This window comes from Mustela nigripes, chromosome 12 (assembly GCF_022355385.1).
Source record: "Mustela nigripes isolate SB6536 chromosome 12, MUSNIG.SB6536, whole genome shotgun sequence".
Classification (NCBI taxonomy): Eukaryota; Metazoa; Chordata; class Mammalia; order Carnivora; family Mustelidae; genus Mustela; species Mustela nigripes.
In genome coordinates this window covers 96,933,192-96,957,138 of record NC_081568.1, presented here as the reverse complement: position 1 = coordinate 96,957,138, position 23,947 = coordinate 96,933,192, and the positions used below count along the sequence as shown (strand labels likewise).

At 40.8% G+C, this 23,947-nt stretch overlaps 1 protein-coding gene across 3 annotated transcripts in view; it reads right to left on the bottom strand.

The window, feature by feature from the left end:
- Positions 1 to 2,013: 2,013 nt before the first annotated feature.
- OCLN (occludin) overlaps positions 2,014 to 23,947 on the bottom strand; it is a 64,392-nt gene continuing 42,458 nt past the window's right edge. For all 3 annotated transcript variants that reach the window (XM_059418025.1, XM_059418023.1, XM_059418024.1), the window contains exons 5-9: positions 19,861 to 20,006; positions 11,578 to 11,793; positions 8,132 to 8,303; positions 6,784 to 6,825; positions 2,014 to 4,547 (exon numbers count right to left, since the gene is read on the bottom strand). In XM_059418025.1, the coding sequence (XP_059274008.1) occupies positions 4,446 to 4,547; positions 6,784 to 6,825; positions 8,132 to 8,303; positions 11,578 to 11,793; positions 19,861 to 20,006 (678 nt within the window). In that variant the 3' untranslated portion in view covers positions 2,014 to 4,445. The remainder of the gene's footprint in view (positions 4,548 to 6,783; positions 6,826 to 8,131; positions 8,304 to 11,577; positions 11,794 to 19,860; positions 20,007 to 23,947) is intronic.

Genomic DNA, 23,947 nt, shown 5'->3' with positions numbered 1-23,947 from the left:
TGGGTTAAGCCGCTGCCTTCGGCTCAGGTCATGATCTCAGGGTCCTGGGATCGAGTCCCGCATTGGGCTCTCTGCTCAGCAGGGAGCCTGCTTCCCTCTCTCTCTGCCTGCCTCTCCATCTACTTGTATTTCTGTCAAATAAATAAATAAAATCTTTTTTTAAAAATTCCAATTTTTTTAAAAAAAATGTAGGGTTTATACCCAATGTGGGGCTTGAACTCATGACTCTATCAAGAGTCCCATGTTCTACCAACTGAGCTAGCCAGCAACCCTAGGGATGGCTTTTCTTTTAAATGGAAAAAAAAAAAAAAAAAAAAAAAAAGAGTCCCCAGCAAAGTGCATTTGTGGAGAGGAGGCTGGATCATTCAAATTCACAACTGTGGAGTTTACTCTCCTCTGTATATATTTTAGTCAAGGATCTTAACTAGAAGTTGTACCAAGACAAAACAAAGCATGTATAAATCCATGGTAATCCCCTGACATAACTAGGGCTGACACAATATTCTAATTGTGTACAAATTGGGAGAAGAAATGGATCTAATCTAGCCTAATGTTTCAACTAGTAAAACTAAAGGATAGCTATGAAGAATGGAACAGTCTGTTCTTTGCCCATGGGTAGCTAGACACAGCCACCAGGCTTAATAAATTTATGAAGAGCTCAGCCAATGTTATTGTGCCAAAATTCAGACTGGAAGAGGTAGACTTGCCTTTTCCAATACCTTTAGATGAAGCCTCACACACTGCAGAGACTCATTAAAAACCTTCACAACTTTTTATTTTTTTAAAGATTTATTCATTTGATAGACAGAAATCACAAGTAGGCAGAGAGGCAGGCAGAGAGGAGAGGCAGGCTCCCTGCCGAGCAGAGAGCCCGATGCAGGGCTCGATCCCAGAACCCCAGGATTATGACCAGAACCGAAGGCAGAGGCTATAACCCACTGAGCCACCCAGGCACCCCAACTGCTTTTAACAGTATAGAATAATCCTTATTTTGACACGTAAAGGATTTGTTATCATCCCTGAAGTCACAGTGCCAAGCCTAATGCCGTTATCTACCTAAAAGTCAAAAGAATTGATACCCTAAGGCTGCACCCAGCACAGACCAATAAGGATTGGGATGATTATACACTCTTACACACGATTTGCTTTTTAAAAGCTTGTTTCGAGTCTCACCTTGCAGCTTTGGAAACTAGGTGTAACTGGCATATTTATTATGTTGTGATAAGGACTGTTGTTCTAAGTCCTGCATTACCTTCATAACAACTATGGGAATAGGTACACATAGTTCTCACACAAATAAGCAAACTGAGGGACAGGAAAGCTAGGTAATTTGTCCAAGGTCACACAGCAAGTAACTGCTGCAGGGCAAAGGAAGAATAGGACAACACAAACAGGGAGGAGCCAGCGGGTCCTGTGGCAGCCACTAGAAATCTTGGGGGGATGCCTATACTGGGTTGCAGTCCCCCCCATAAAATCACAGTTATGTTTCCATGCTTTTCTCTAACTGCAAAGTGGTATTATTTTAACTTAACAGTGCTTTGTAAAAACTGCCCAAATTACTTGGGCATTTTTTTTTATGAAAACTGTTCACATTAAGACATGTGAACAATATGAAACACAGGAGGAAGGATGACACAGCCCTCCACCTAAGTCATTCATCCTTTCACAGAAGAGAAGTCACACAGTTAGTGGAGAACCACAAGCTGCCAGGAGACTGGGTCTGAATCCTGATTCCTCCAGCTGAGCCTTCAGAAATGTGCAGACGAGGTATTTCCTATCACAGTGATGAAGCAGGGAAGACAGCTCTGGGTGAGGAAGTCTTAAACAACCTCAATTCAAGAAGGTCCCTAGAGCCACGACTGGAGAACTCCTTCTTCTGTTGCTCATACAGAACGAGCGGAGACACACACACACACACACACACACAAACACACACACACACCCATTCTGGTCATTATAGATACTTTCAGTATTTCATATGAAACATTTTATATCAATTGAAAGTACTTAAAATACTCTTAAAATATATTTTATTAACACCAGACAGAGCAATCCCATTTTACCCAACCCATGAATTTAGTGACAGTCAACCCAGAACGGGAGTACAGAACCTAATACTCCAACAGACCAAGATTCCAATCCTATTTAATCACTTGCCACTGTGTGATGGGGGACCAGTCAACCTACCACATCATCAGTTTTCTTACATGTTAAATGAAGATGAGAAATGATTACATGTCAATGGAATGTTATAAGGATTAAATGATAATTTTATATATGTGCGTGGATACAGTTTAACTTTTACTATAAATACTAGTAGCCTTCAATTTATTTCCAAAACTACACGGCATATATGAAAAAACTAACACCCGTTCTTTCTGGAAGATGGATATACATATGTTTATAGTTTTCTATATTTCTTTAAATTTTTCAAAATACAGAGAAATTAAAATATTTATCTTATCTACTTTTAATACAAAATCACCTACATAAAGGAATCCCTGTGTGCAGCTATCAGCAGGATCAAGCAGGATCACAGGCTTTCCCAACAGAACTTCTGGAACAACTGTTTATATTAGAAGGCAGACTGCAGAAGTAAGCATCTCAGGTCAGAGCTGTATGAGACCTCTGACATCTAATCTAAACCTTTAATTTTCCAAACTAGAATTTGGCCTAAGTGGTTCTTAAAGTTACATCCAGCTGCTTAATTCCAAGAGGTATTTAAGTACCACATTTGAGAAATGGTTTTGTTATTTTATTTCTAAGTCCAATTTTCTGACACAATTTTACAGTGGAAATTCATGCTATTTGATTCTGTTCATTCAGCTGTACACTTTTGTTTTGTCAGAACCCCAGCAACCTTCCTATCTTCATAATCTAAGTACACTGACTTCCAAGAACAAAGAAATTTCAATTTTAGCATACATAAAACTGAGTTAAGTTGCTCAAGAGAGTCTTTACCGTCTGGTGTAAAACCAAAAGGTATGAAAACTATAAACTATTACCTTTTGTAGTAAGTATGTAAGGCACATGGAAAATTAAGAATTTCTTCAATTTGAAGAAATGAATCAATGTTATAATAGAAAAATTATTTTAAGATATATCTTTGGAAAAAGATTCAGACTTGTATATAAAGAATTACATACTTAAATGTCTGAATTGTATACTAATGATTATTTAAAGTTTATTCTTCAAAAATTTTCACAAAAAACAGTTCTAAACTGGGGGGATAATCACAACCAACTGTGCTCACTATATGCCCACTACTATCAGCTAATTACACTTTACTAATAAAAATTTAAATTTAAAAAACAAGTGGTGAACCAAGGGTACCATCTGAAGTAATTTCATGTTTTGTGGGATTGCATTCTATTTCCAGAAAAATCATCCTTCTGATAGCCAAGACTGGGAAAGTGAGCAACCAGCACAGCACCCAAAATAGTTTAAAACATGAACAGATAAAACTGAGTATGATTTTCCAAAAACTTAACAGCACTAATGATGTAAAACAAGTGTATGAAAGAGAGACAACACCAGGTTTAATACCTTAGAAAGTATGTACAGAACCTGAACATTGTTCAATTCAAGTCACAACTGAATCAGCAACGTCATCAGATACTCTGATATAATGAAAAAGCCTAGTTGGTTTAAAAACAAACAAACAAACAATGCATGTAAACCATAAAAGATTACAACGTATTTTAGGTTACACAACAGAATTCTAACCAGGAGCTTTAAATTTTGATTCTTAAAAAGTGAATCTATATACAATCTTTAAGTTCCCATAATTTGTTATTTTTATATGATCTTTATTATCTGGATAACATAAAATAATAGAAGCTCTTTTTAACACCATTGATTCGCAGAAAGAAATCAACAGGAAGGTTGTAGTTAGCTAACACAGCTAACATACAAAAGGCCAGGGACTTTATTCATGGACTCAAGTCATAAAACAGACTTAACCAACACTGCAAGCCAGGAAACAAGCACTTTCACTTCAGACACTTCACTGCAGGGACAGAATTTCCTTACCTGAGAAGGAATGGTTATAAATAACAGTTCTGAAGGCAGAACTCCGGGAAGAATGGACAAGATAGCCTATGGGAACTAATGAGCACACTTACGTATTAACAGAAGACTGTGCAAGTTCACAGCACAGGTCACCGTGCTTCAAGGTTTAAAATCCTCAACCTGTAGTCAGTCAGTCCTTAATACAGCAGCCAAAGTTTAAAGCCTAGAATCCTTAAATGGAGTGTTCAGCCCAGTTGATTATCAAAAGCTAGTTATAAAATGCTTCAATACTGATGATATTAAAGCTACCAAAACTTTGTAATGATCACAAAGACTTGGTCTCCTGGGTTAGAATCCAAAGTCATTTCGCCTTCTGACAACATTGCAGAGATGTCAAATACTTCTTAATCTCTCAAGTTTATGCCATTTGTCTTTTATGTTTTCTGTCTGTCATAATCTCCCACCATTTTCTTGATGTGGGACAATTTGCTCTTCAGCTGCTTGCAATAATTCCTCTTATTTTTGTAATCTGCAGACTAAAAAAGAAAAAAAATAAATAAACCAGGTAAATTTAACAGAATAAAAACAAGTTGTGTTAGCTGCTAGGAAGGCAGAGGTGAAGCAAAATAATCATGGAATATGTCAAAATTGTTGGGTTGAGGAATGGAGTAATACTGGAGTAATAGGCAGTTTCTCTGATCATACAGGCGGTTGATTCTTTTTGCTCAATTGTATCTTCTAACCTGAGTTTTACAAAGCATATGCTAATTTCTAGTTATTTGTAAAGTGACCCCAAAAATTAGCTGGATTTTTTGCTAACACATCATCTAAAAAAATCATTAAAGCAAGGGTGCTTGGCTGGTTCAACTGGTAGAGCATGTGATTCTTGGTCTCGGGGTTGTGGGGTCAAGCACCACACTGAGTGTAGAGAGAACTTAAAAACAATTTTTTAAAAGATTTTATTTATTTATTTGAGAGAGAGCAAGTGTGTGCTCGCACGCACACCAGGAGGGGGAGGGGCAGAGGGAGAAACAGGCTCCCAGCAGAGCGGGGAGCCCAATGTAGGGCTCGATCCCAGGACCTAGAGATCATAACCTAAGCCGAAGGCAGACGCTTAACCATCTGAGCCACCCAGGCACCCCAAAAACAAATCTTTTTTTTTTTTTAAAAGACTTATTTGACAGAGAGAGAGAAAGAAAGTGGGCACACAAATGGGGAGCTATAGGCAGAGAGAGAGGGAGAAGCAGGCCTCCTGCTGAGCAGGGAGCCCAATGTGGGGCTCCATCCCAGGACCTTGGGATCATGGCCTGAGCTGAAGGCAGATGCTTTATCGGCTGAGCCACCCAGGGACTCCCAAAAAGATTTATCTGACACACAGAGAAAGAGAATGCAAGTGAGCATGAATGGGGGGAGGGGCAGAAGGAGAGGGAGAAGGAGACTCTCTGCTTAGGAGACAGCCCGATACCAGACTCGATGCCGGGACCCTGGGAATATGATCTGAACTGAGGGCAGACAACTTAATCAGCTGAGCCCCCAGGAGCTTCTCGAAAAACAAAATCTTTAAAAAACAATTAGTCAAACAAAAACTGGTGATATTGGTTGACTTGGGAAAGGAGAAATAGGTAAATGGGGAGTAAGACAGGGAATTTTACTATATACCCTTTCCTTTCCTTTTTTTAAATTAAAAAAAAAATTTTAAAGTAATCTCTACAGCCAACATGGGGCTTGAACTCAAAACCCCAAGAACAAAGATGCCCCCACTATATGCTCTTTTAAGTTCTTGCATTTAAAATTATGGTATTTTGTAATTTTTAAAAAAATTTAATATAATACCTATTAAAAACAAAGTTTTAAACCAAGACAGACCGATAAAGCCAAGTGTTGACAAGGATATGGAGCAAAAGGAATCTACACAGCTCACTGGGAAAATACTGGCAAACCAGGAAAGCCGTTGACACCATTTATCCGAGGTCAGACAGATACTTGCCCAATGACCCTGAAATTTCACTCCCAAGCACACACCTAACAAATGTGTTCACATGTGCAGAGACACTTACAAAAATGTTTCAAGCTGCATTAATTATAAAAGCCATAAGCTGGGAACAAGCCAAGCCCAACCAAGGCCCATATTGGACTCCATGCTTAGCACAGAGCCTGCTTTTCCCTCTGATCCTTCTGTGCTTGTGCTTTCACTCTCTCTCAAATAAATAAATAAATAAATAAATAAATAAATAAATAAATAAAATCTTTTAAAAAAGAAATCACATCTAAAATATACATACTACATGATTCCATGTACATTAAGTCCAAAATAGGTTAAACTCCTCTATGTTGGCTAAACTCACTCTTCTCCTCTATGTTGGTAGAAAATAGGATGGTAGTTATCTGTGGGGAGAAGAAAAACTGGAGGAGAGCACAAGAGGGGTTTACCAGGGAAATGTATACACTGGGAAATGTATTTCTTCATCTGGGTGCCAGCTACAAAGGTAGATGGTTGCTTGGTGAAAATTTACCACGTTGTACACTCATGATGTGTGGTTTCTGTATATATATACTTCAAGTTTTTAAAAAAGCTTATCAGAATTGGTTGTAGCTGCAAACAACTGAAATGAAGTTCTACCTTCTGTTACAGTTTTCAGCTTGTGGTTTTAGGGCCTTTTGTCATAATCAGTGCTTGTGTGCTAAGTGTTCATAGTCATTTCAAAAGGTTAAATAAAAGACATATAATAGAAAAATTCTTCCTCGAAGGATCTTACAATCTGGGATACTTACTCCCTTAACTTGCTTCAGTCTATTGTACTCATCGGCAGCAGCCTATTAATGAGAAACACAATAGAGGATGGTTAGCGGGGCATTTTCTCTTTCAAAAATAACATTCCTGATGTTCTATTTTAGAGCTAAAACTGATACCAATGCCAAAATGACAGGCAATTAAAATAATGAAGTCTTTAGGTTCTAACAACTATTACAGTCAGCCAGAGGGCCTTAAGGCAGCCAGTAAAGAGAAATGTATGACTTATTCCTCATGTTTCATTTTCATAGACAGGTTAACTATTTTGTTTAGCTGCCTCTCATCTGTCCCCATGTTGGTCCATGTGCCACGCTGACACCAGAGAGACCTTCACTAAAGCATAGCTTTCATCTGGTTATAGCCCATTATGAAACTGGTCTAAGCTCCTTAGTAACTAACTTAAATATATATGTATTATGTATATATGTAAGTGTACAGACATATCCCCACACTAATATATATATTTGTGATGTATATATTATAGATATGTTATTATATACTATACATATATAAAATATTTTGAGCAATAAACTAGTATTGGATTATAACGCAAAGCATAAAACAGATATCCATTTATGTCAGTACCGACATAAATTTATGTCAATACGGATATAAATGATTAAAATAAATAAACGTGAGGAAGTGACATATTTCTTATGCACAAGAATTCCAAATAATTTGTGTAAGTGCACTGTCTTTAAAGAGCTAAAGCGTAATTTCCCATTCCTGAAGGGTGATGTAGGAACAGTGACTTCCTTGTAAAGAGTACAGTATAGAAAGGGGGATTAAAAAGGAAAGAGTAACTTTCACAGACAAACATTATCTCAGCCATGGGGGAAAACACCACCACCACCATAAGCTACTGCTGAGAAAAATAATAAGAAGGATGTAGTAAAACACAAGATAACTTCATATCAAAGATAGTGTGTGTCTAGGTGCACTTGTGCACGAAGGGGCTATATTAACAACCAATATTTTGGTGACAACCAACTGACAGAATTTAAGGCAGTTTATTTTTCAGTACCCAATTCTGTTTGCTTAATATTTTATATAAAGAATGAACTGTGTTTATAAATAGAAAAATATAGCTTTTTTCTTTAATAGAAAGGGATAAATGTACATAGCCTAATTTTTGTACTTTGTAACTACGTTAGTACACTCTTCATTTTGGAAAGACTTTCATCCAAGACAGGATTTCAGCTGTTTTTCAAGGAAATCAATTTGAGAACTGCTAGCCAAATCTGAGTCTGCATTAACAGAAAGGATACTCTATCCTCATAGATTAGAATAACATCATCTATAATATGTAATTATTAGGTCTGAATTTACCATGTACTCTTCACTTTCTTCTCTATAGTCATCCAATTCTTTATCCAGACGAGAGAGTTCTTTATTGACCTCATCGAGTTCTGCTTGTAAGCTCTTATATTCCTGCAGGCCAGTGTCGAAATTTCTCTTGTACTGTTGTCTTTGTTGATCTGAAGTAATAGGTGGATATTCTCTAAAAATTGAAAAAATGACTATGACTCTAGCCGACATAAATCACAGTATTTCTTCATCAAAGATAATGAAGCTGGTGGGATATGGAAAATTACAATCTCCTGCTTTCGTTTTGTTGCTTACAGAAAGAGAAAGGTGGGATGCAAATGAGTTCTCTTAAGAAGATTATACTTCAGGGGCACCTGGGTGGCTCAGTCAGATGAGGATCAGACTCTTGATTTCAGTTTAGGTCATAAAACCAATCCTCTTCGGGCTCCATGCTCAGCATGGTGGCTGCTTAAGATTCTCGCCCACTCCCTCTGTCCCTTCCCGCCTGCTTGCACTCTCTCCTTCTCTCAAAAAAAAAAAAAGAATGATTATACTTTATATATCACTGCTTATGCTTTTAAAAATACTATGCTTGAAAAAATATATATACTATGCTTGTGGGGAGTGCAGTGCCTGGGTGTCCCAGTGAGCTGAGTGGTTGACTCTTGGTTTTTGCTCAGGTCATGACCTTAGTAAGGTCCTGGGATCAAGCCTAGTGTTGGCTCAACTTCAGTGGGGAGCCTGCTTGAGATTACTTCTCTCTCTCTCCCTCTCCCCCAGTTTGTGCATGGTCTCTAAAATAAATACATCTTTTGAAAAATAAATTACTGTACTTATATAATTTTTAGAAATAAAATTAAAGGGGCGCCTGGATGGCTCAGTGGGTTAAAGCCTCTGCCTTCGGCTCAGGTCATGATCCCAGGGTACTGGGATCGAGCCCCGTATCAGGGTCTCTGCTCAGCAGGGACCTGCTTCCTCCTCTCTCTCTCTCTGCTTGCCTCTCTGCCCACTTGTGATCTCTGTCTATCAAATAAATAAACAAAAATCTTAAAAAAAAATAAAGAAAATTAAAAATCATTTATGAACTTTAAAAGTAAAGTCATAGGAACTCACTTATTCTAAATATACAACACCACACAATCATAGAATATTTCTGTTTAAAGTCTTAAAACTGGAATTTTGGAACATAAGTATGTTTTCATCATCACAGAGCAGAGCAGAGCAGAGCAGGTGACAGCCAAGTAGTTGTTTTCTGCTACCAACTACAGTTTTTAGATTGTCTTTTTATTTTTATTTTTTTTAAAGATTTTAAAAATTTATTTATTTGACAGACAGAGATCACAAGTAGGCAGAGATGCAGGCAGAGAGAGAGGAGGAAGTAGGCTCCCCGCTGAGCAGAGAGCCTGATATGGGGCTCGATCCCAGGACCCGGGGATCATGACCCAAGCCGAAGGTAGAGGCTTTAACCCACTGAGGCACCCAGGCGCCCCTAGACTGTCTTTTTAAATTGATCTTGTTTTCCTAAACAGGAATAGCTTATTTTGAGTCCTTTGATTACAGAAGTAGACTTTAAAATGTACATGTACAAAAATACATGCTCAGCATACAAATAATGCAGCAGTGCACAAAACTGAAAAAAAGCCCTGAAATTCTGCATCACTTGTAATTCTCAATATACTAGCCATTTTTTATGTGTCACTGTGATGCTCATTAACTAACAATCCACTGAGGAAATACTCTGAATTGTTTCACAGGACTAAGGAACTTCACAACAACAAGGAATTAACATTTTTACATCTAAATTGGCCTTTTAACATCTTCATTTTACAAAGATGAGAAATGAAATGATTTGCTCAAAAGAGGAGTAAGAATTGAGGCTTCTTACAAGTTTTAATTTAGGGGTGCCTGGGTGGCTCAGTCGGTTAAAGCCTCTGCTTTCATCTCAGGTCATAATCCCCAGGCCCTGGGATCGAGCCCCGCATGGGGCTCTGCTCTGTGGGGAGCCTGCTTCCTCCTCTCTCTTTCTTTGCCTAATTGTGATCTCTGTCAAATAAATAAATAAAATCTTAAAAAAAAAAAAAAGTTTTCATTTAAATCTTCCATGGTTCTAGTTAAAAATATATTTTATATCTAGATGGCTGAACTTGGCCAAGAACTTCTATTTTGAAGATTTATTCATTTGAGAGACAGAGAGCGAGCAAGCGTGTAGGGGAGGGGGAGAGGGAGAGAATCTCAAGTAAATTTCCCACTGGAAATGTGGCTCAATCTCACCACCTGAGCCAAAACTGAGGTTAACCTATTGAACTACTGAGGTGTCCCTGGCCAAGAACTCTTGTGAAGAAAGGGGAATGAAGAATGAGAATCACCAGTGAGATTTCATACTCTACTATACCACTCATCCCTCCTTCTACCCTGAGAAGCAATGTTTTGATGCACCACGATTCACACTACAGATGTTTCTGATTTGTACCCCACTTTTCAGAATACCTGAGCATCAAAGGGCCACACACCACCACGAGCAGAGTTGGTAATTATGCACTGTAACTCAACCACCAGCACACACAGGAACTTAACCACACCTCCCCCAGAACACTGCATTGCCCACTGTTTATGTAACTGCCAAAATCCTCCAGATTAAATTTTTTTTTTTTTTTTTGGACAGACAGAGATCACAAGTAGGCAGACAGGCAGGCAGAGAGGGAGGGGAAAGCAGGGTCCTGGCTGAGCAGAGAGCCCGATGTGGGGCTCGATCCCAGGACCCTGAGATCATGATCTGAGCCAAAGGCAGAGGCCCAACCCACTGAGCCACCCAGAGGATTAAACTTCTAAAAGAATCTCTGGTCTCATCATGAAATTTTAACTTAAAAGTGAATGCCAGGGGCACCTGGGTGGCTCAGTGGGTTAAGCCCTCTGCCTTCAGCTTTGGTCATGATCTCAGGGTCCTGGGATTGAGCCCCACATCAGGGTTCTGCTCCAAGGGGAGCCTGCTTTCTCCTCTCTCTCTGCCTGCCTCTCTGCCTGCTTGTGATCTCTGTCGGTCAAATAAATAAATAAAATCTTAAAAAAAAAAATCAATATACCTTTAAAAAAAAAAATAAAGTGAATGCCAAAACAAAGCCATAGCATTGGTCTGGGAATTTTATGATCAGTAACCGCAGTTTCTGTATACTCATGTTTTCTTTGTTTGGAAGACCCTTCTTGGGTGATAACTGGTGCCCCAACATCAGTCACCTCGTGAAAGATGCTCAACATGTTTTTAGAACACAGTCACAGCCAAACAGACCCCTCCCCATCCACCTTTGTTACCAAAGAGTACTAGGGGGGAAAAGAGCCTCCAGTCCTGGCTTTTCAAGGATGAAATTGTACCACCCAAGCCCAGCTGAGCCCGCATGCACTTCCCCCAGCCGGCTGGCCCAGGCTAACATCAGAACCGGCATAGGCAGTTCCTGCACGAGGCCATCCACTACCTGATCCAGTCCTCCTCCAGCTCGTCGCACGACTCGCCGCCAGTCGTATAGTCTGTTTCATAGTGGTCCTGCTCCGGCCGCTTGGACCTGCCTGCTCTTCCTTTCGTGGGGGCTCTTCTGGAAGGAGTCTCATAGTTGCTGCTGCTGCTGTAGCGAGGCTGCCTGAAGTCATCCACGGGCGAGGTCACCGGCAGCTCCTGCACCACTTCCGGCACCCTAACGAAACAGCAAGCAGTGTTCAGGGATGGTGGGGTCCACTACACCCCGTGGCCAGCAAGAGCACCGTAACCACAGAGAGCGACAACAGTATGCACTAAGAGACATCCACACCTACGTGTGTTCGTACAAGCAGTTCACGTACTCTGCATGATGGAGATCCCCAGGCTCCTGCGTTCAGGTTAGCACCAGCTCAGACCCTCTGGAACACACCAGAGGTTCCAATGTAAGGGGAGGCCCTCTGGAAATCCTTCTGAGTAAGATGGACCCAAGATTGCACTTTAGGAAGCCCAGGCTGCTGTGTGAGAGGTGTTTTCTGGACCTGTGCCAGGGACTTACTCCACAAAAGGCGGTCAAGAAAATAACACTCAGAATTCTTTTCCACAGGTTCTTCCAGGTTCGTGGAATTCAGAGTTGAAGAGAAATGCACGTACCTATCTACCTTTGGAAGATGACTCTCAGAGGTAAGCATTTTTTTATTTAAAGATTTTGTTTATTTATTTGACAGAGAGAGATAGGCAGAGAGGCAGATAGAGAGGGAAGCAGGCTCCCCCCTGAGCAGAGAGTCCAATGAGGGACTGGATCCCAGGACCCTGGGATCATGACCTGAGCCAAAGGCAGAGACTTTAACCCACTGAGCCACCCAGGGACCCCAGAGGTATGCATTTTTAATATTAATTCTAGACTCCTCTTCAGCAGTTTTCTTGTCAAGATATAATCTAGAAAAACTCAAGTACTAAAAATTTAAACTGCTAAGGTCATCTTATAGCCATGTAGACTGAATGGCATGGAAGCATTACAATTATTAGACTTATTTTCCTAATGCAATTATTTAATATTGCATTAGATTTTTTATTGCAAATGTTTCTGTGCCAAGCATGAAAACGAGGCCAAACACAGAAATAAGTAGCAAGAGCTATGGCAATGGTTAAGTACATGTGAGTGACAGCGATGCAGAGCTTAACTCTTCCTGGCAGCAGAGCTGCAGAAGGGCAAGAAGAGCACTGAAAGGAAGACAAAAGACACGCCAGACTTTCCAGCCTCAGCCTTGATATTCAAACCAACTATTTAAAATGTCTTAAGAGGGGCGCCTGGGTGGCTCAGTGGTTGGGCCGCTGCCCTTTGGCTCAGGTCATGATCTCAGTCAGGGTCCTGGGATGGAGCCCCACATCAGGCTCTCTGCTCAGCAGGGAGCCTGCTTCCTCCTCTCTCTCTGCCTGCCTCTCTGCCTGCTTGTGATCTCTCTCTGTCAAATAAATAAATAAAAACTTTTAAAAAAATAAATAAAATGTCTTAAGATTTTTGTTTTCTCACTGCTTTCAATTTACAGAAGCTCTCATCATGAGCTCTGTCTGTGAGGTGTAATCTATTTTCTAGGTGATCCAGAACTGCTTGCCACTAACTGTTGTCAGTCTTCAGATTTCTATCACACGTACTAATGTCTTGTAGAAACCTAAAGCGTTGGGATGTGTATGCACAGTTGCGGTGGTTAAGTGGGATTTATGCCTACTTTTGAATGTATTCAGATTACAGTGGCTTTGTATGCTTTGTTATTGCTACATCTAAAGAAGGGAAAATGTGACTTTCTCCATGAGTCAATGAGTAACAAGTTCCTAGACACTCTGCCAAAACTGCCAGTATTATGCTTCTCGCTCTGGGAACGCAGTAGGTGTATCTGAGGGAGTAGTGACTAGAGGAGGAGGAAGCCAAACAGCAAAAGAAAGTAGAAAAGAACAAAACCCAAAACATTAAAAAGGGCCTCCTCCCATAATTACTTTAGATATTGATCTTACAAATCTTTACCTTGTTGGGCTCCTCTGCCCCTTCCCCTTGCTTGTACACACTCTCTCTCTCTCAAATAAATAAATACAATCTTTTAAAATAAATAAATAGCTCTTTACTTTGGAAGTTTTCCACCTCCCACTCTCCTACATACTTTTAACACCAGAGGGGTAACATACTTGATACAGCATAAAACCTAAACACAAAATGCTTACAAGTATATATACAGTTAAGAGCTAGGGAATATGGGGGCGCCCGGGGGGCTCAGTGGGTTAAGTCTCTGCCTTCGGCTCAGGTCATGATCTCAGGGTCCTAGGATCGAGCCCCGCATCGGGCTCTCTGCTCAGCTTCCCTCCCACCCCGCCTGCCACTCTGCCTACTTGTGATCTCTGTCTCTCAAATAAATAAATAAAACTTTTTTTTTTTTTTTTAAAAAGAGGGAATATGTGTACTGTCAATAATCTCTGAACCTACCTTTAGATACAAATTCCATTAGGTCATAATCTGCATGACCCTGAAGAGGCAACCAGCTGTATGCTTTCCCTGGTCTCCAAACTCCGTGTCCAGGACCAGAAGTTCACCCTTGTGTATTCTGTCTCTTCTATGCATATGTTTTCTTTACACATCCTCCCTCACTTGCCTTTGGTTCTCCCACCTTGCCCTGATTTTCAGTGTAGCTACTAGGTGTGGTCTTCTGTCCCTAGTAGATCGCCACCTCCATGAGAACAAGGACTTGGAATTCCCGGGGCACCTAGCCAAATACTGGTTACATGGCAGGTGTTCAAGAGAATTCCTGAACTGAAAACACATTCACAAGAATCCTCTTTTCTGATGACACCCAGTACCGACGAGGAAAGAGAAACAAGACATGATCAACATCAATCAGCATACTGTCCATTATGTACATGGTATTTTATTTGATTTTAATCTTTTTACCAAAGAATTTATTTATTTATTTGAGAGACAGAGGGGACAGGGAGGAGAGGCAGAGGCAGAGGAAGAAGCAGACTGCCTGCAGAGCAGAGAGCCTGAAGCGGGACTCGATCCCTGTCTCTGAGATCTTGACCTGAGCCAAAGTCAGACGCTTAACGACTGAGCCATGTAGTATTTTATTTTATTTATTTATTTTTAAAGATTTTTTCTTTATTTATCTGACAGAGATCACAAGTAGGCAGAGAGGCAGGCAGAGAGAGAGGAGGAAGCAGGCTACCTGCAGAGCAGAAAGCCCGATGTGGGGCTCGATCCCAGGACCCTGGGATCATGACCTGAGCCAAAGGCAGAGGCTTAACCCACTGAGCCACCCAGGTGCCCCGCCATGTAGTATTTTAGAACTGCCACCATTACTGGAGGGAATATCTAAACCTTGTCAATCAGAGAACCCCACCTCCCTAGCCTTGGGAATGACAATGACTCAAAAAGGGCCAATCAAGAATCTTTCAATATATTTTGTATGTCAGCTTTGGGAAAAAACATTCTATTTTCTAAATCCTGTGCTGGAAGGTCAATGTAGCCTGGAAAAAGTGGATGACTATGCTGCTTTAAAAGAAGCTGTACTGACAATAAAGCCCACACAGCAACAAGAGTCCTCATATCTTCCTTCTGAGTTCCTGGCTCACATCCTTCCTGAAGGGAGCCCATTCCTTGGTCTAATGTGGACCAGTGAATTCCTACAACTCGTATACAGTCCTAACAGATTATCGTAATGGCTTCTTTACTGCACCATACAAGGGTTCATTGGCACTCTCGGGTGTCAGCCCACCTTGAAAGCTCTGGGACATGCCAACATTCAACTTCCTTGACTTACAAAGATGAATTCACCCTGGATTTAGACAGGATAGCAGGAGAGGTACCTAGTGGGGGGCGGGTAGCTCCTAAATTTAACTAGAAAAGGTAGGGAAGCAACCATTTTCAGTTAAATTCTGCTATCTCCTAACCCAAGTGTGAATTCTAATTGCCTTGAAATTCTAAGATACAGGACATGATGAGCACAAGGCACCAGACACAACTGTAATTACCGTATGATTCCACTTTATAAGAACTTCAATAATAAACTCAACTAAGAGGCAGTTACAGGCATCAAAATTGTGGTGGTGGGGGGGCGCCTGGGTGGCTCAGTGGGTTAGGCCTCTGCCTTCGGCTCAGGTCATGATCTCAGGGTCCTGGGATCAAGCCCCGCATCGAGCTCTCTGCTCAGCAGGGAGCCTGCTTCCTCCTCTCTCTCTGCCTGCCTCTCTGCCTACATGTAATCTGTCTGTCAAATAAATAAACAAAATCTTTAAAAAAAAAATAAAAATAAAATAAAATTGTGGGGGGGGGATGGAGATATCAATGAAGAATGGGCACATGAGGACCTTTTGGAGTGCTTGGCATGTTTCTCTGTTGGTGTGGTGATGGTGACTTCAGCATTCACACATGCAAAAAAAAATCATCAAACTGTATGTGTTCAAGATTAGTACTCTTGACCGAATGTGTTATGCCCTGGGGGAAAAAATTCTAAGTGTTGAGGTACCTCATCCTTACCATGGACCTCAGACACAATGTTCCTGCTCTAATTCCTTGTCTATGGACTACAAGAGCAAGGAGAGGCCCTCGTGGGCTACTAAGCACCTTTATGAAAGCCTGAGGACAGACAAACCCATTATATAATGTGCATCTCCTACCCCATACAAGTGGATGTGCTCTGAATCTTCCAGAGCATGCAGAAAATCTGCCATGGGCAACACCTGGCCATATCTATTATTCCCCAGAGGCTGCAAGTTCCTTCCAACATTAATAGATACAAAACAGGACATAATGTCCCATCACATTCCTTAGCACCATCCCCATCCTCCCCTTCTAGATTTTGAAACTAGGCATCACATTTGCATTTCCCAGACCTTCAAAAAAGTTCTAGGGTTTAGGCTGGGAATAAAAATAAGTACACCCCCTGAGGACTACAATTCGAGTGTACCTATCAAAATGATACAGGAAATTTCTTCCAGCTCAGCACTTCTGCTTTTAGTTATTTATCTTCCAGATGTATTCGCATATGTGAAAAGTGATTCATGTACAAGTTTATATCCTGTAGCGATTTGTAATAAAACACTGGGGGAAAAGTGTGCATCAATATAGGGTTAAAAGGTAGGGAAGCAACCATTTTGTACAGTACAGTATATCCATCTGGTGGAATATTATGCCGCTATAAAGCAGATCAGTAAACTCTTTGTACACTGATACGCACAATCTCCAAGATGTATTGCTAATAATGTATTTAATATGTTAGTATTTTTTTAAAAGATTTTATTTTTATTTGAGATGGAGGGAGAAGAGCAAGGGACCACGAATTGGGGGCAGAGGGAGCAGGAGAAGCAGGCTCCCCACTGGGAGCCCAACATGGGGCTCGATTCCAGGACCCCAAGACCATGACCTGGGCCAAAGGTATATACTGGGCCACCCAGGTACCCCCTCAATATGCCAGTATTTTCTAAAGAAAGGTCTAACTAATGTACATTTTGGCCAACATATTTTAAAAATAATTTATGGAATTATAAGAGAAATTAAGAGAAATCAAGAGTTATATAAGAGGGGCACCTGGGTGGCTCAGTGGGTTAAAGCCTCTGCCTTCAGCTCAGGTTGTGATCCCAGGGTCCTGGAATAGAGCCCTGCATCAGGCTCTCTGCTCGGCGAGGAGACTGCTTCCTCCTCTCTCTCTCTGCCTGCCTCTCTAACTACTTGTGATCTCTGTCTGTCAAATAAATGAATAAAATCTTAAAAAAAAAAAAAAAAGAGTTATATAAGAAAAATTGGTGGGGTGCCTGGGTGACTCAATTGGTTAAGCATCTGACTCTTGATCTCAGCTCAGGTTTTGATCTCAGGGTTGTGAGCTCAAGCTCTGCACCTGAGTTCAAGCCCAGTGTGGAGCCTACTTAAAAAAAAAGAAAGTGGTAACACTAGCTGCCTCTAGGAACAGGAACTAGGTAGTGGGGGACAAAAGCTAAACCTATGTCCCTTTTCCATTTTATATTTACAAATGTACTGGCTTATTCAAGAATAAGTAAGATTTTTAAATTATTGCAAATGAACTTGTGAAAATATCTTGGTTTTCATGAAAAGAGACAGTATGTGGAATACTATGTAACCATTCAGGCTTTATAATTAATTTAGAGGCACAGCTGGTCACAAGATGCATTATAAATATTTATTATGTATGCACGGAAGTCATACAAATCATACTTTTAAACTTTTACAAGGATTGTGTCTCTACTTTGTACACCTTTGCCCCTGACTGCCTCAAGCACTTTGGCTTTTTCTCAAAATCCAAACAGGAGAACAAAGAAAATGCTCTTCCTCCAAATCATTCACAACTGAAACCAATGGCATAGTCAATTCTTTTTTATTTTATTTTATTTATTTATTTGACAGACAGAGACTGCAAGTAGGCAGAGAGGCAGGCAGAGAGAGAGGAGGAAGCAGGCTCTCCGAGGAGCAGAGAGCCCGATGTGGGGCTCGATCCCAGGACCCCAAGATCATGACCCCAGCCAAAGACAGAGGCTTTAACCCACTAAGCCACCCAGGTGTCCCAGCATAGTCAATTCTAAAGACCCAAACAAAATAAGTATTGAGGGTAAGGCAAACTCCTGTTTCCAAGTTCCATTCCAGGGTAATAAAAAAAGCTATTGTCTCAAACTGACTCCACAATTAACTCAGCTGCAGGTGCCCAAACTACAGTGCATTCGGGGGGATTTCTACCTAAAGTGGACCACTAGATGGGAGGGATGGGGGTAGGCGCGGGAGCTGGAGATACAACTTTGAAGCAACACCAAGTTTTCCAGCAGATACACCTTTAACTTAAAACAATCCAAGTAGTTAAAGGGAAGATTTATTTATTTTTTAAATTTATTTTTATTTTTAAAATTTTTTTATTTAAAGATTTTTATTTATTTATTTATTTATTTGATAGACAGATCGCAAGTAGGCAGAGAGGCAGGCAGAGAGAGAGAGAGAGAGAGAGGGGAGGAAGCAGGCTCCCTGCTGAGCAGAGAGCCTGATGTGGGACTCAATCCCAGAACCCTAAAATCATGACCTAAGCCGAAGGCAGAGGATTTAACCCACTGAGCCACGCAGGCACCCAGGGAAGGCTTTATTTTTTAGTCTACAAAGGAATCTGAAGTTCTAGAATTGTATATAGAAAAGAGGGTGGCTGCCTGAGTCAGTCGCTGGAATACGTGACTCTTGATCTCAAGGCCATGTGAGTTTCAGCCCCACCGTGGGTGTAGAGGTGACCTAAAAATAAAATCTTCAGGGGCACCTGGGTGGCTCGGTGTGTTGGGGCCTCTGCCTTCCACTTGGATCATGATCTCAGGGTCCTGGGATGGAGTCAGAGAGCCCCGAGTCAGGCTCTCTGCTCAGCGGGGAGTTTGCTTCCCCATCTATCTCCCCCTCTGCCTGCCTCTCTACTTACTTGTGATCTCTGTCAAATAAATAAATAAAACCTTAAAAAAATAATAAAATAAAATCTTCAAAAAAAAGATGAGTAATTTTTCATCCTCAGGCAAAAATTATATCCAGTCTACAAATGTATTTCAAAATACCCTTCCCTCTCTAGTCATTAGGTTGAATTTGAATTAGGCTTTACGGTAAATTAAAACCACAACAGGGATACCATTTCAGCAACCATAATGGCACCTACTCTAGGCCAGAAGCTCAGTGTGAGATTATTTACACTACTTGTAAAACGGACACCTACAGGCTTTATCAGTTTCACATCCCCCAGCAACATGAAGGATCTAACACAGCCAGTGAGATCTCAGAATTCCTGAATTCAAACAAAGTCTGCTCGTTAAATAAAGATGGACATGCCTGGGGGGTGGATCAACCTGCAACCTTCCCCTTCCATTCATGAGACCTAGTAGTTACAGGCAAGGAGAGACAGAACCGCACACAGCTCTGCCTTCTATCAGTACCATCCTCCACTTGAACCTCAACTTCAAAACCAGCAAGAGGGAAGAGAACCACTTTTTTCAGAGCAGAAAAACCCGATTTATCCTTTCACCCTTAAACCAGCAAGAGAAAAGAAGCTTAGAAGGGGGAGAAGATCCCACCAGCTGACAGTCCCACCCTTCTCATCTGCCAACCCTCCATCAACACTGCAAAAGATCAGTCTCCAGCCTTTGGGAAACTGTTAAATTTATTTATTTATTTTAAAGCATTTATTTTAAATGGTACAATAGGAACTGATTTATCAGCGTATATCCAATTACTCATTTTTAAGACTCATTCTATCTGAAGGAGGAAGATGCTACTTACGGTGTTGACTTGTAGGAAGACTCCGGATAGGGCCTCTTGTCATTCACTTTACCATTAGAAGAGTAGGCCACAGGACTGTCCACTCTGTCCACATAGTCAGAAGGGGGAGGAGGCATGTCCTGTGTGCCTGCAGAAACGTTTTTAACCTAAAGAAAAAGCCCCAGGAGACACAGTTAATACTGACGCTGTAATTTAAAGGGGAAAGAAATGAAGGAAAATATCACATATAAAATTACCTAATACTTATTGGGCTTATTAATACTGTTAACCCACCTTGTTATTGTTAGTTAGTGTTAACAATCAAACCCATATTCCTACCAATACACAACTGATGCCATTGTTAACAAGTCCAGAATTACAAAGAAGGGGAAAAAATCCCAATTACCTGACCCTCATCCTGATGTGACCAGGCAGAAAGATTATCCATTGCTCCACCCCATATACAAGGACTAATCTCATTTTATCTAGGCTGAGTCTGGGTTAGGGCAAGAATTTTCATTTCATTTGTTTTCCTTTCCTTTCATTTTTTTAAAATTTTATTTTATTTTATAAAGAGCACAAGAACACAAGCAGGGTAGTGGCAGAAGGAGAAGAAGACTCCCCACTGAGAGGGAGGCCAACACGGGGCTCAATCCCAGGACCCCGGGATCATGACCTGAGCCAAAGGCAGACGCTTAACCAACTGAGCCACCCAGGCGCCCCAAGAATTTTCATCCCTAACAAGTTCTAAGGTAATGCTTATGCTGCTGTTTGGGCACCACAGTTAGAAAACAACTAATCTAGGACAAAAGACACTGGTTCTTCTTTTTTTTTTTTTTAAGATTTTTTTTTTTTTTTTTTTTTTATTAATTTGATAGAGAGAGATCACAAGCAGGCAGAGAGGCAGGCAGCGAGAGAGGAGGAAGCAGGCTCCCTGCTGAGCAGAGAGTCCGATGCGGGGCTCGATCCCAGGACCCTGAGATCATGACCTGAGCCGAAGGCAGTGGCTTAACCCACTGAGCCACCCAGGCGCCCCGACACTGGTTCTTCTTAACCTATCCACACTAAATATGGAATGTTGAAGCCACAGAAGAAATTAAGAAGCGCAAACTGACTTCTGCTATAGTTCTTCAATGAGAGATTTGTTTATCTTATTTTTAAGATTTTATTTATTTGACAAAGATCACAAGATCACAAGTAGGCAGAGAGAGAGGAGGAAACAGGCTCCCTGCTGAGCAGAGAGTCTGATGTGGGGCTCGATCTCAGGACTCTGAGACCACGACTTAAGTCGAAGGTAGAGGCTTAACCCACTGAGCCACCCAGGTGCACCTATTCTCCTTTAACATACATTTTCAATGGCTCTGTTCTTAATACACGACCTCAGTTATCAGGAAAAACCAAACAATCTGATTAAAAATGGGCAGAGGACCTGATAGACATTTTCCCAAAGAAGACGAACAGATGGCCAACAGACACATGAAACCATAAAAAAACTGATAGAAAAAAACTTAAGATGACACACACAAATGGAAAGATACTCCATGCTCTCGGATTGTAAGAACAATTATTGTTTGTATGTCCATAGTACCCAAAGCAATCTACAGATGTAATGCAGTCCCTATCAAAATACCAACAGCATTGTTCACAGAACTAGAATATCTGAAATTTGTATGAAGGCACAAAGACTCCAAAAAGCCAAAGCAATCTTGGGAAAGAACAACAAAACTGGAGGTATCACAACCCTGGACTGCAAGATACACTAAAAAGCTGAAGTATTCAAGACAGCATGGTACTGGGACAAAAATTAGACACACGTATCAGTGGAACAGAATGGAGAGCGCAGAAACAGACCACACTCATACGGTCAAACTAGACAAAAGAGGCAAGAACACAAAACCTGGAGAAAACAGTCTCTCCAACAGATGGGGCTGCACAACTGGACCGCAGTATGCCCAGGCTGGAATTGGATCACTGTCCTACACCAAATACACAAATAAACTCAAAATGGCTTAAGGACCTAACTGGGAGGCCTGAAACCATACAACAATTAGAAGAAAACACAGGCAGTAATCTTTTTGGCATCAGCTATAGAAACATTTTTCTAGGTCTGTCTCCTGAGACAAGGCAAACAAAAGCAAAAATAAACTACCGGGATTACCCCAAAATAAAACTTTCGCACAGCAAAGTTAACGATCAACAAAACAAAGAAGCAAGACACTGCATGAGAGAAGGTATTTGCGAATGATACATCCAATAACGGATTAATATCTAAAATACATGAACTCAGCATCCAGAAAAACCAAATAATCTGATTAAAAATGGGCAAAGGACCTGACACATTTCTCCCAAGACGACACACAAATGGCCAAGAGACACATGAGAAGATGCTCAACATCACCAATCATCAGGGAAATGCAAATCAAAACCATTATGAGGTATCACTTTACATCCGCCAGAAAGGCCAAAATCAAAAAGAAATAATAAGAAGACAAAATAATGATGATAACAACAACAAAAAGACAAGACACTGGTAAAGGTGTGGAGAAAAAGGAACCCTCAGGCACTACTGGACGGAATGCAAACTGGTACAGCCACTGTGGAAAACAGTATGGAGGCTCCTCAAAAAATTAAAAATAGGCCATACGATCCAGTCATTCCACTACTGGCCATTTGCCCAAAGAAAACAAAAACACTAATTCAAAAAGATATATGCATCCCTCCCTGTGTTTATTGCAGCATTATTTACAACAGCCAAGATGTGGAAACAACCAGTGTCCAATGACAGCTGACTGGGCAAAGATGATGTGATGTATATGGAATAAAGTTACTCAGCCACAAAAAAGAATGAGATCTGGTCATATGCAACAACATGAATGGACCTAGAAGCTATGTTAGTCATGTAAGTCAAGCTAAGTCAAATAAGTCAGATAAAGAAAAACAAATACCACATGATTTCACTCATATATGGAATTTAAGAAATAAATGAATAAACAGAGAAAAAGGGAGACAAAAACCAGATCTTTTTTTTTTTTTTAAGATTTTTATTTATTTAACACACAGCGATCACAAGTAGGCAAAGAGGCAGGTGAATAGAGAGGGGGAAGCAGGCTCCCTGCTAAGCAGAGAGCCCAATGCGGGGCTTGATCTCATGACCCTGAGATCATGACCTGAGCTGAAGGCAGAGGCTTAACCCTCTGAGCCACCCAGGCGCCCCAAAAAACCAGATCTTCAATACAAGGAACAAACCTGTGGTTGCTGGAGGGGACGTGGGTCGGGGGATAGGTTAAAAAAAAAAAGGGGAATTAAAAGGTGCAAACTTGGGGTGCCTGAGTGGCTCAGTGGGTTAAGCCTCTGCCTTCGGCTCAGGTCATGATCTCAGGGTCCTGGAATGGAGCCCCATGTCAGGCTCTCTGCTCAGCAGGGAGCCTGCTTCCCCCTCCCTCTCTCTGCCTGCCTCTCTGCCTACTTGTGATCTCTATCAAATAAATAAATAAACTCTTAAAAAAAAAAAAAAAGAGGTGCAAACTTCCAGTTACAAAACAAGTCAGAAAGATGAAAAGTTCAGCATAGAAAATACAGTCAGTAAGATTGTAATAAGGTTGTCTGGTGACAAGTGGTGACTATACTTATCATATGAGCAATGAGGAATATAGACAGTTGTGGAATCATTACGTCGTACACCTGAAACTGATATAACATTTTATGTTAATTTAACCATAACTAAAAAAAAAATTAGTGGCATGGTCAATGGGGAAACGCCCTATGTCATAAAGTTCTGTTTACAGGCCAATGAGATAAGAATACACCATATTTAGCACAGTACCTTGATGAGCATAGTAAAAACTCAGAAGATGCTGGGTTTTGAAATTAAAGCCAGCTGATGTAAATAAAGAACTTCTGCAAGTATTTAAATGTGAAAGCAGACTATTTTGCTATTAAGTCCTTACAATTAGGTTCAGCACCAATACAGCGTATTTCCCTATGACACACACAGTTTACACCTTGTTTCCCATTAAGCATAGCATTGAAACGGGACCTGCTCCTTTCCATCACTGCAGTAACACATACCACGATACCTCTTTACCCACCACTTGAAGTACATAAGGTA